The sequence below is a fragment of the Bactrocera latifrons genome, unplaced genomic scaffold (assembly GCF_001853355.1).
Source record: "Bactrocera latifrons isolate USDA-ARS-PBARC rearing strain unplaced genomic scaffold, ASM185335v1 scaffold_1723, whole genome shotgun sequence".
NCBI classification, from domain to species: domain Eukaryota; kingdom Metazoa; phylum Arthropoda; class Insecta; order Diptera; family Tephritidae; genus Bactrocera; species Bactrocera latifrons.
This window is the reverse complement of record NW_017535212.1, coordinates 1-12,835: the sequence shown is the minus strand read 5'-3', so window position 1 is coordinate 12,835 and position 12,835 is coordinate 1. Positions and strand designations below refer to the sequence as shown.

The following is a 12,835-nucleotide window of genomic DNA, read 5'->3' as shown; positions in this document are numbered from 1 at the left end:
TATTCATGTACGCCAAGCAGCGTAACATGTATGACAAGTAAGTTAATTAGAGAACTCGTTCGATGGTCAATCACGCACACACACACACACACACACACACACACACACACACAAATAAGTACAAACGACACACAGTTTCAGCTGCCAAGTGGTTTCAAATGCATACATACATACACACCTCCTTCGTGGCCTTGCCCAGGCTGTCTGGTAACTATTTAGCAGCGAGCTCCCTGCTCAACGTCCAATAAATTGTCAGCTAGTTTTTGTACCTCCGTCACGGTACGTACGAGCGTTGTCAAGTACCGCTATTTGGCGTATTATTGCTGAGCATTTTCATCGAATTTCTCTTTGCCGAGCTGAATCACTCATGTTAAGCAATCGCACGTACACTAAGCAGTAGCCCTCTCCCCAGCCAAGGAAAGCAACGAAAGCACCGAAGTAGCATGAAAATCCAACAAGTTTATGAAGTTGTAATTAAATCCACATTGGTCTACATAGTCTGCAGACAGCGAGCATGTTCCTTTTTCCTTGTTGTTGTTCTTACTTTCATTTAGTTTGTCCTTGTCTGCTATATGTCATAGTCGAGTGTCACTATTCCTGAATAATGCACTCAATTTTTAATTGCTCACGATGATTGTCAATAGCGAAAATGTGCAATCAATGTAAACTTATAATGAGTACCGTTATATGAGTGCGAATTCGGATGCGGAGATTTCATTTATTATGGCATTTTTTCATATTTCCCCGGTACAAACGACATGACGACACACGCGAGTTAAGTGACAAATGGAGTTTACGAATGAGATGATACGTGGATTATGTATGGTTTGGTAGTATATTACGGTGGTCCCTAAACTATTAAATTGGTCTTTTTAGAACTCAGTACCTCAATCATTAACATTGTGGTGCTATTTAACCACTCGGAAGTCATAAAGAACAGATTATCCATTTGAAGGATACAAATCGGAAAACACAGATATCGTTTTGWTATTCGTTTGTAGAATTATCCGAAAATTCGGATTTACGACGACTTGGATTTTTCAGACTATCCACAATTTTTATATTAAACATGAGTGCATTTTTATACCCTATCAGAAGGGAACAGCAGAGACCCTATGACATGCTTACATAAGTATATACTTGCATGTGCATGATCAGAGTGACAAGCTGGGTCCGTCTGTCGATATAAACAYGTGCAACCCTCAGTTTTTGAGATATCGYTCGAAATTTAACATACGCYCTTCTCGCTCATTTATTGCCACCATTGATATAGTTAAACTACAGCATGAAGCTGCCATAAAAAATGAGCAAGCGGATGACTTGTACCGAAATCGAGCTACGCTCTTTGTTAACTGAATTCTTATTTACTCTAACACCGCTGACCAAAAAATCTATACGCATATTCGAATTGAGGTAGTTATTATTGAGCGTTGATCAGACATCCAAACTACTAAGGGAATTATATTTATGGTAATGTATTTGATGATATAAACGTATAATACAAACCATAGTTTTAAATTTTATTTCTACATTGAAGGACCAACCTTACGTACATACACATAGAGCAACTCGTCTTACGATTATATATGCATACATATTCGTGACATTCAAAGTAATTATCAAACCGTTTGTGACATAAGCATATAAATTCCCKCTAACGAAAATTGTATATTGAATTTGAGTTTTTGGACATTCTACGTAAGAAAGGAAATCGCCCGTTGGTCAAACAAGTTCGGACAGCGAAATTTCTAATCAAATACCTCATAAGCAGACACCAGCAGAGCAAATTATTCAATTTTAATAAAAAAATGGAAGTTGTATTGATCYAACGAGCATCTTACAATAGATATCATTTTTTTTAAGAATCTCAGGAAAGGCGAGTAATTGCTGAATGTATACTACATAATACTTGAGAAAAKTGCTATTCGTTTTTCTAAGTAGGAGCCCAAGGCAGTAGACGCCTGTATACCGTCAACTATTATAAATGATGTTTTTTAGACATTTGGTTTTCAAGAAGAAATAAAACGCATATGATTTAATACTATGACCAAGATTGGCAGGTGCACTCATTCGGGTCTCCTTTGATACTCTTTCCTGCCAATCCAAGTTTATTCACTTACAAAGCTGAGCATAAAGAAAAAAGTAGTATCGTCCCAGTTGAAACCATCTGAACTTTCCAACCAACCTTCACACATCTCTTCAATATTTACCCTACTCAGCTCAGGGCTCAGCTCAGGACTCCGCTGAAAAGACATTATGGCGACAACTACTTACAATAGRAAAACCACTCCCACTTCAAGAGCTCTCGTAAACCAGAGTTGAAAAGAAATTATTTTTCATATAATTCAAAATATARGCTATCTGAATTTACAGGAACCATGACTCGCATTCATATATATAATATAATATATTAAACAAATTTTCTCCATTCATGTAGACGGATGAATTGCCGCCCAGTTCGTGCCCACACAAAAGTCTGTGTTTACACATTGAATCATGTCGTTATAACATGCTGATCACAAAAACAAATATTTTCCCTTACACATGTACACATACCGTTATGCATACAAAAATTGTCTAAATTTTCCCCAACGAATATTTCACAGGACAAAAACGATTTCATTGGGTCAAGGTCAAGGTCCACGTGCCGAGAAAATGATATTGGAAGCAAATCGCTATGGCCACTGGGTGGTTTTGCAAAACTGTCACGTCGCCGTCAGTTGGATGGGCGAATTAGAGCGCATTTGCAATGACACCACGCTGGCGGATGCAGCACATCCCGACTATAGGCTGTGGTGTACCTCATATCCGAGCAATGTGTTTCCCGTCTCGGTGCTACAGAATTCGGTGAAGATGACAAATGAACCGCCAAAAGGTCTTAAAGCGAACATGTTTAGGTCGTTCAATTCCGATCCCCTGGTACGCGATAAATTCTTTACGAATGCCTTCTTGTACTCGGATATGGCAAATAAGTGCTGGCTGCGCGGCGTCTTCGCCTTAGTCTTYTTCCACGCTGTGGTGCAGGAGCGCCGTGAGTTCGGACCGCTTGGCTGGAATATACCGTACGAGTTCAGTGAGGCGGATTTGAAGTAAGTGAGGTCGACATGTTAAAAGGCCACTAAAAGTGCTACAGTGGTATTTTTGTATGTGGTTATGTARTGAAAGGCAAAACGTAATTTGACTTGCTGTAGGTTGTCTGATTATTTTGTGGGAGGAAATGTCAAGCATATTGCTATGTATGCTAGGTGGGTATTTTATTCAAATGTCAGCATTACTTTGGAGCTTCGGAAATGCACTGTGAAAAGCAATTTTTTAGTTGCTTACAAGCTTATTTTCATATTTGTCAGCTGAACCCGGCAGATATGTAAGTGCTTTTCTAATTTCGCTACTCTGCTGCCCACCACATTTCGCCAATTGGCAATGTCAAACGCTGCTCCACCACAAATCCTACACAGATATGGTTTTCCTTTCACAGCACCTCCGACCGCTGGTCGCTTTGTTGTGCTTTTGCTATTTCTAATAAATATTTTTCAAGCATTTCGCGTTTTTATTCGCTCACTTCGGTGACATTTTTCCCACAACAGAATATCGCTGATGCAGCTGAAGATGTTCATCGCACAAAGCAAGAGCATACCGTTCCGTGGACATGTTTATCTCACCGGCGAATGTAACTATGGTGGGCGTGTTACGGATGACAAGGATCGCCGCTTAATCCTTTCACTGCTCAACATGATATATAATCCGACCACAATCGAAATGGACAAGTAAGTATTCTCGGCGCTGTATTTGAGCTTTGTAATATTATTACTGCTGGTTGTTTGTTCAGCAAAAGAAGTAGAGGATAGCGAAACACATGTAAGAAGGACAGTAGTTTGCGGCATGTGCTTATCTTTATCCCAGTTTTTTTTATTTTTTATTTTTTTGTTAATATTGAATTTTGCCAATTTTATGGAATGTCACGTGTATTTTCGATTTTAAAGGCTGTCCGTGACAATGTCACACATTCTTTCACATAAATTCGCAGAGTTAGCAGATACACACATAAAGGAACAAGTAAACACACATTCCCAAATATATGTAGTCTTGTTATGCTTTCGAACTTTTAATGAAAACCCATCCACGGTGATACATAAATGATGAAGAATCTTCATGTTCAACAGCCYAGTACCTTTAGTTCTACAAAAACTATTGAAAACGAGAGTATAATAACTTTTTGCTCAAGTGTGAGGTTTAATTTAAAACTCTSAACTCTGAAATCTTGATTACAAAATATCGAAAGCCATTTATTTAATAATTTCTTCTTCACATATAAAATCGATTTTGGTACTTATGACTTAAAAAATTATAGAATACTAAAATTGATTTGAGTTCTCAGAAATCAAATCAAATTCAAAAATTAAAAAAATACGAAGAAATTCGGATCTTCTCATTCGAAAAAAATGTTTAATAGTTTTAAACTTGTAATTTCGAAACTTCGAAGTTTCGTAACATCTTTTCTCTGTGTGYATAAAATTCKAAATTTATTTACTAAAAAAATTTTTTRTTTTTTCATATTTATGTTTTTATATCGATAACTTCTCAAGTATTAAAAACTACAAAAGTTTTACGAAAAATTCGGAATTCAGATATCTTAACAGTTTTCAAGTTGTAATTTCGAAATTTCGAAAATCRTGAAGTTCTTACTTTCCCTGTCCTGAGTCACAGGAAGCTCGAAATTGATGATTCCAAACACTTCGAAAATTCCGAAATCTTTTTTTCTTATATAGAAAACTCCTGTTATTAAAGTTTGCATACCTTTCTTCATAAAAATTTTTAAAAATTTTCTGAATTCGCAAATCATGATTTTCGTTAACGCTGTAAGAATAAATGTAAAATTTATAACTTCCGAAACTTCGAAAATGTGATACCTTACCTTCCAATAAATGAAAACAATTTTTAGAATGTAATTTCGAAATTTTTTCAATCCAAATTTTCGACAATTCTGGTTTCATAATATCGAAAATTACGAATTTTTTGAAAGTAAAATTTATGAAATCACAAACTGCGAAAGTTTCGAAATCATATATCAAGCACCATAATATTTATTTTTTAGAAAATTCAAACAAACAAATGATATATAATTGCACACTTCTTCCAAATTGAAATACATACAAAATTTTAATTCTTTTATCAGAAGTCACCTTACTTTTTATACAAAATAAAAACATATTCTGCAAAATATTTAAAACCCACTTATTTTAATTATTTCCCAAACTAACGCGGAAGAATAATATCTAAGCATTTTCATGCATTTACCTCCATCATTTATTTATTTCGAATSCACGCAGTTATCCCTTATCACAATCCGCCACCTACCGTGTGCCCCTAAATCCAACTCGTCTCAACGCGCTCGAATAYATTTCGACGTTTGCACTTAGTCCTCATCCGGAAGTTTTCGGTTTACACGAAAATGCCGATATCAATCGCAACAACAAGGAAACCAACAGCGTAAGTACACACACACACACAGATCTGCACACTTAGCAACGAAAGCTCTGGACGGGCGCATATTTATTTCAAATCTCATCTATTAAATATAAATTTGTTTCCACTACACTAAAACACAGTTGATTGGAGGTGTATTACTTACCCAAACGGATTTAATGGCTTCAGTGAAAGCAAGTGGCGCAGCGGGTGGCGCCAGCGTTGACCCGGCATTTGCCATATGCAAAGAAATTCTGTCACGCCTACCACAAGCCTTTAATATTACCGAAGTGGGTCAAAAGTATCCGGTGATGTATACAAATTCCATGAATACGGTACTGCGACAAGAGCTGATAAGGTAAGTAGATTGATGGTTTGTCTATACATATATTAGGGTGTACCTTAAGTCTTTTCAATACCCTGCTCAGCTGTTGGGCCCATTTTTTGGTATTTGAAAGTCTGACTGTACGCTTAAATCTTACCCATTATTTTTTTTAATGTTTGTTGACATGAAATTTGACTTATGATGCAACTTAACTAAAGCATAAGTACTAAGCTTGATAGAGTGCTCTAAATTAATACCCCTGTTGCTTTACCTGTTATTCCTTCTATTTATGGTACTCCACAGAATGTAAATGTTGTAAACTTATTTCTATAAGATATTGGGGCTAAATTCCCAGAAATACTCTGGAACGTTTACAGTGCCTGGATTTACAGTGGATACGAACACAATTCCATACCCATAATGCTTAGAACATTTATGCAAACTTTTATTGGAGGAAAACTTATGAAGATAGTTATAGAGATATATTTTGGTACAGGTTGATGCCACTTCACCATTTATTTCGGATTAAAAAATAAAGCATATATGGAGGTGCGAAATTTTACGCGAATATAGAAAAATATTTTCAGTCACTATATGAATTATTATAAAATGAAATCAAAATCAATTCTTTGAAATCAATCGCATTTAATAAACTGTTGAGCTCCAAAGAAATAAAAAAGTGGGTAACCAGTTTAACAAAGAAAAGTTATAAACACTTTTTGAAGACACCTTTGTTTACTTTGCCAAAAATTAAACACAATTGAGTAGACGATTCGCATAAGAGCAAGCTGCGGCTAATTTTTCATATATATATATGCAACCTCCATTGTGTTTAAATTGGCGTATTTATATATTTGCTTTTTACGTCGCCACTTGCCACAGATTCAATCGCTTGTTGGATTACATACGCAAAAGTCTCGTCAACGTACAAAAAGCCATACAAGGTCAAATCGCCATGATACCCGAATTGGAGCGCACACATTCATCAATGGTGATCGGTAAATTACCAGCCGACTGGCTGAAGAAAAGCTACCCATCGCTCAAGCCACTGGGCAGCTACGTTACGGATTTCCTAACACGGTAAGTTGATCAAGTTTCAGTTATACATACATACATATAAGCTTTTTGATTAATTCTAAAGTTTTGTTTATTTCCCAAAGTTTTGCATATTTGCATAAATTAAATTTATTACCAAGGAAATCATTTTTTACAATAATTTTTTATGTCTTCAATTGTGCGGCAAAAAATATATTAAGCAGCGTTGTTCACTTCATAATGCTCAGTTCTTACTCCCGTTCACCGCGAAATCTCTTGAAGAATCGTTCCAATTCTTGACACCGCCAAATTAAGCATACAATTTATTGTCAATTGTTTAAGCCGACAAAGAACTYGGTGGCAACGATTGTGTGAAAAGTTGTTCGGACACTGCGATGCTTGACGTTTCGACGTCACCCACCAGTAGAGATATGTTCGCTATAGAATACTTGATACCAATTCTGTCTAAAGTATAGATTTGTTGGTGGTGTTAGTTGAACTTTCTGAATGAATTCCCAAATAGGTTTTTATTAGTTCTTCTTCCCTTCTATTATAACGACGACTTTAAACTATTTGGATTCATTAAATATATTTTGATATACCATCTCTAAATCTATATAGTTCGGTGTTTTGCAACGTTTACAAAATACCTATATTAACTCAGCATAGTTCGATTCCATGCTTTGACCATCTCTAACCATGAACCCGAACTACCCACTCCATCTCATTTGACGGCATTGTGCAAATTTATTAGCCGATAATTTTTTTTATATTTAGAATTAATAATGATCTAATTAAGAAACTATTGAAAGTTCTTTCTGCGTTGAAGAGCAGATATTTTTAAATAGAAACTCCACAATAAGTCTCAAGTTTAGTAACAATATTGGTATTTTACTTATAACGATTCTGCACATCGCAGTGCCTTTATTTTATTTTATTTATTTATTTATTTTTTTTTTTTTTTGCTTCCATTACACTTTGAGCAGATTCTTCTATTTTGTATTTCCTAGCAATAATATCGAATTATTTGCGCATTAAGCTGATTGAACACAATTCATAGAAGTATTTGAACAAATACTCATACATTGAGCTTCGTTTGAAAGCACTCGTTGTGATTCGTATGCACACTCTACTTATCATCATAGTATGGCAGTGACGTAGGTAGATATCGTAGTAAGTGTTGTGATGTTGCTTAGAAATTATTATATATGAAATAATACAAGGCAAATATACGTTTTAATAAAATTTGGAAGAAATTAGATTTGAAATATTTACAATATTACCAAGATATTAAAAACTTAACTTTTATTATAATTTCTCCATATAATAAGTCGGCAGTATCATCATTTGTGTTTGGCTACATTCATTTAAGTACTTTTTAGCGAAATTGAAAACACTTGTCTTTTAACGAGCTGCTTTCATTTTGCTTGTAAAAAACCTTTTTCGCTCTTCTAGCTTGGAATTCTTTCAACGTTGGATTGACGAGGGCGAACCAACTGTTTATTGGCTGTCGGGTTTTTATTTCACTCAATCCTTTATCACTGGTGTATTACAAAATTACTCACGAAAGAACACTTTTCAAATTGATATGGTTGAAATCAAATTCGAAGTGACCAAGTTCGAGACGGAAGTTGAAAAACTACCAAGCTTTGGCGCATACATACGTGTGAGTTAAGCAGTGAAGATTTATGCCGATGCTTACATTTTAAGATTTTTTATACATAAGTACATACGATATTACTATAAAAATGTCATCTATTAATATATGCATATATACTCATGAATATTATTATTACACATGCTTACACACAACAAACCTACACAGGAGCAACTGTCTATCAATGATGAGACAAAATTTTTCAATGTAAGATTTAAACTATAGAAATTTTTGTACGTGTATATACTAGTTCTTTAATCATCACCTTTTCTTTTAAATTAAAGAAACSCAAAATCAAGCYTTTTAATTAAATGAGACAGGGAATWAGAAAATAATTGTCGRCACAAAAAATATTACTACAAGACATCATTTTATATATTAAAAATCGCTATTTCTCATTTCATAAAGTCAAAAACAAATTTTGGTATTTACATAAAAAAAACTGAACAAGACTAATATTTTACTTGCCGTCCCACAGGGTCTCTTCTTGGAAGGCGCACGCTACAATCGTGAAACCCAAGAGCTAGATGAATCCTACTCAAAAATTCTGTTCGATACATTGCCGGTGATATATTTTCGTCCCACCTTGAAACAGTCACAGGATGGTGGACAGGCGGCCAAGGAAGACGACAAAGGGCGTACCATCTACGATTGCCCGGTTTATAAGACAAGCGAGAGGCGTGGTGTACTCTCAACGACTGGTCACTCCACCAATTTTGTGATGTACATGCAATTGAATTGCAGTAAGGCACCAATGCACTGGATCAATCGGGGCACCGCCTCCCTCTGCCAATTGGACGACTGAGTTGCTTTTGAAGTCGTGCTGATATAATCGCATCTTATATTTTTTATGTTTTATATTTTTTTTTCTTTTCAATGAATATAAGAATTCTCCCTATTTCGACCTCATATTTTCTCTTACAATAAATATTATTTTCATATGCACATACGCGTTGTTAATTACTTTTTTTCATATAACCAAAAGTAATGCAATTTTAGCTAAGATATTTAGAAAATAAACCTTTTCCAAAATTATATTAAAAAAATTAAAATATGCTATGATTTCCGATTATAATAATAGGTGTCTTCTTCTTCTTCTTCTTAATTGGCGTAAATAGCTTACGCGATTATAGCCGAGTTAACCACAGCATAATAGGTATCTACCGCTTAAAAATTAAAGAGTTCAACAACACTAAAGCACTATTAATTCTCTGATTCTTTTTCCGCATGATTAACGATTGAAAGATCTGTCAGCACTTAGATCCTATTGTTGGCAATAGCTAATGCTGCCTATGGCGATTATACTAATTTTAGATAATGTCAATAGCTTGTCAATAACTTGTCAAATTCAACTAATGCTTATCTTCGGCGGAGATTCTCTTTTCGTATTCATTTATGGACGGGAGGTAAATTTATCTTTTTTTCAAAATTTTGTTTTAAAACTTAAATAGAATTCCGACTGACCCTTCGATCGGCGTTGGCGATTTGTTCATGAGGAACAAATTCATGGCGAACGATCCCTTTAATGTCAAAAAAGACAATAAGCATGGTGTTCATTTTCTTGCTTTCCGGACAAACCCTGTRTTACACTCAAATAACTGATTTAATTCAGACATTCTCATATCTATAAAAATGGATCTGTAAACCATCCATTGCTAAAGTCAAAGCAGATAGAAAGTTGAAACGAGCTTTGCCTTTTACTTCTGCCATAGTTTTTGGTGCAGGTTACGAATGGAAGCTTTTTATAACAGATAAAATATGGGTCAAACTTTTTCGTTGAAATGAAAATTTAGTATCTTTCAGTATGTAGATTTTTAACTTTTTCGAAAATATTTTAAACGCTTGTGTCAGATATTTCGTCTTTGTTGCGAATTAAAACAAATACTTGAATTCAACTTATCCGTTATCGGGTTTCGTTATTTCTCTTTGTGGTTTCTATTATTATGCGATGTAAGATAAATGACTGATTGTACAATCGTACCTAATCCTGGCACTGGGGCAGCCAGCGAACCTCAAGCCAACACGTAGACAAATAGAATTTCCTCTTTAATATAATATGTCGACAAGACTTCGTTACCGATGACATGGATCACCAAGCCTCTATGGGTAGTGGGTGAGTTTGTTATTTGGACAGGAGTCCCTGGAACTTCTAGAGTAACCTTTTAAACATAAAATCAAATTTAAGATTTTTATCAAACTTAATAGAAATGTACATATGTACATATATGTAAATAAAAGACATAATTCAAAATTGTTCTGTTGTAAATAAAATAAAAGTAATACCTCTTAAATTCCGTCTTTTCAAAATTAAATAGCTGCACAGAAGCACGTTTATGTTTTGATTCGAAGCGTTTAAGCGCAAACAAGTTTTTTAGACTGATTGCGAGATTCCGAAGAATTCACATTTGACACAAACGCGAAATAAACCACCGACAAGCAACAATTACGATAATTGTTCTAACGATTTACGCGCCACAACGTAGTTTGCGAACTTCCGGTGGAATTGGCCATACGCGAACCCCATTGATTGCTACCCGATTTTTGCTTGTCTTTTTTGACTTTTGCTCACATTTGCGTAAATACCTTTGTACATTTGTATGTAAACTCATAGCTGTATCGATTATATGCATATTAATACATATGTGTGTATGTGTGCGTGTAGGAATGCTGACTGTGCAAAGCCAGCTGATGAGCGAGCGGCAAGCTGAATGGCAGATTTGAAGGTATTTGCGACGCCAAGCGTTTAATGGACAGACACACATGCATACACCTGTACACGCTTATGTAACATTGTTGAATTGAGTGCTAGCGCATGGCAACATATGTAAATGCAAACATACGCACATACTCACTCACATAGAAATGTAGTTGACCGACAAATTTTGCCCTTTTATTTTGTTTATTTATTATTATAATTTTATTTGTTTTGTTAATTTCTGAATTAGTTTTGCAAATAAATGAAAATAAACAATGGCTATTGAACTAAACTCTAAATCCGTCTTGAATAGTGTCCGTCAACATGAATGGAGCAAAAACCAGCCACGTAAAAAGAGAAACACAACAAAACATATGAAACACGCAAAAATTTTGAAGAACGCCACTTGAAGACAATTGAAAGATACATATGTATGTATGTTAGATTTGAACTTGAAAACGGGCTATGAAGCATCCGAATTGGATTGAATATGCTTTCTGCAACCCGCGCGCATGCGCACAACTGCCAAAATTATGGGCACATACATGAAATTGAGAATGCCCAATACACATATACACATAGACATATGGTTTATATAAATTACGAAAACAACAAAATAGGTTGCGCTTAAACATCGACCGACCGCATTTCGGTATCGTCATTTTTATCTGTATGCATGTATGTGTGCAGTGACACCAGCAACAACTCATTAAACACCGCTAAACTTGGCAATTTGTTTACTTTCGATTTTTTTCTTTCGTAATTGAGCAGTGGGCGCTTGTTGGTAGCACTATAATTAAATAGCAAATTAACTCCAGCAACAAAATACCGCATCCAAATGCTGAGTCTTCACTTCATCTCATTTGGGATGCTCAAAACGATCATACACCGCACCACATATATACAATGTATGTATGAAAATGTAATAAATCTAAAGTGTACGTAATTGCGAGTGCGTAACACACACACACACACATGTAGATAGAGCAATTTATTTGCTCATATTTCGGTAATTATATTAAAATTAACACAAAATATTTTTGGGTATAAATAACATGTACTTTTTGCAATTAAAGCATAACACATTCTTACCTTCAATCATTAAGTAGCATTAAACAGCAATAATGGTAAGCGAAATCCAACAGCAACACCACGCAAGCAAGCTATGCTTTTTCAAAGGATAGTGAAAGCATAGCTCAACGCATACAAATCATAAACAAATAAATAGCAAATAGAAATAATACTATACAAACTCTTTTATATTGCAGAGATTCCTTCCGATTGCATTTGCTGTGATAGCAGTTGTTCGTGCGGCTACATTGCCGGCCGACTATCTGCCACCCATTGTGGACAACAGTTTGCCTRTACAAGAATACTTAGCGCCAGTCGACGAGGGTGCACAAGAACAGACTGTGCTAGCCGATGATGGTTACCGTTATAAGGCAGTACATCGCCTCAAACTTCGTCATCGTCGTGATGTAAATGAATTACCTGAAAATGAATATTTGCCACCCGCGGAGGAAGTCCAAGAGAGCGCTGTAGAAGAATCCGTTCAGCCTGCTGCTGAGGTCAAAACTGAATTGGCTCAAGATGAGCCAGTAGAGCCCGCTGTTGGAGAAGGAACTGAATTGGCTGCTGATGGTTACCGTTACAAAACAGT

The 12,835-nt window shown here is 35.4% G+C and overlaps 1 protein-coding gene across 1 annotated transcript; it reads left to right on the top strand.

Annotated features, from left to right (window-relative positions):
* The first annotated feature begins 6 nt into the window (after nucleotides 1-6).
* On the top strand, nucleotides 7-9,425 carry LOC108967033 (dynein heavy chain 3, axonemal-like). The gene is made up of 8 exons (XM_018930247.1): nucleotides 7-37; nucleotides 2,607-3,089; nucleotides 3,585-3,764; nucleotides 5,328-5,487; nucleotides 5,607-5,821; nucleotides 6,671-6,868; nucleotides 8,279-8,489; nucleotides 8,959-9,425. The coding sequence occupies exons 1-8, from the start codon at nucleotides 27-29 to the stop codon at nucleotides 9,283-9,285; spliced, it is 1,785 nt and encodes a 594-aa protein (XP_018785792.1). The 5' UTR covers nucleotides 7-26; the 3' UTR covers nucleotides 9,286-9,425.
* The last annotated feature ends 3,410 nt before the right edge of the window (nucleotides 9,426-12,835 follow it).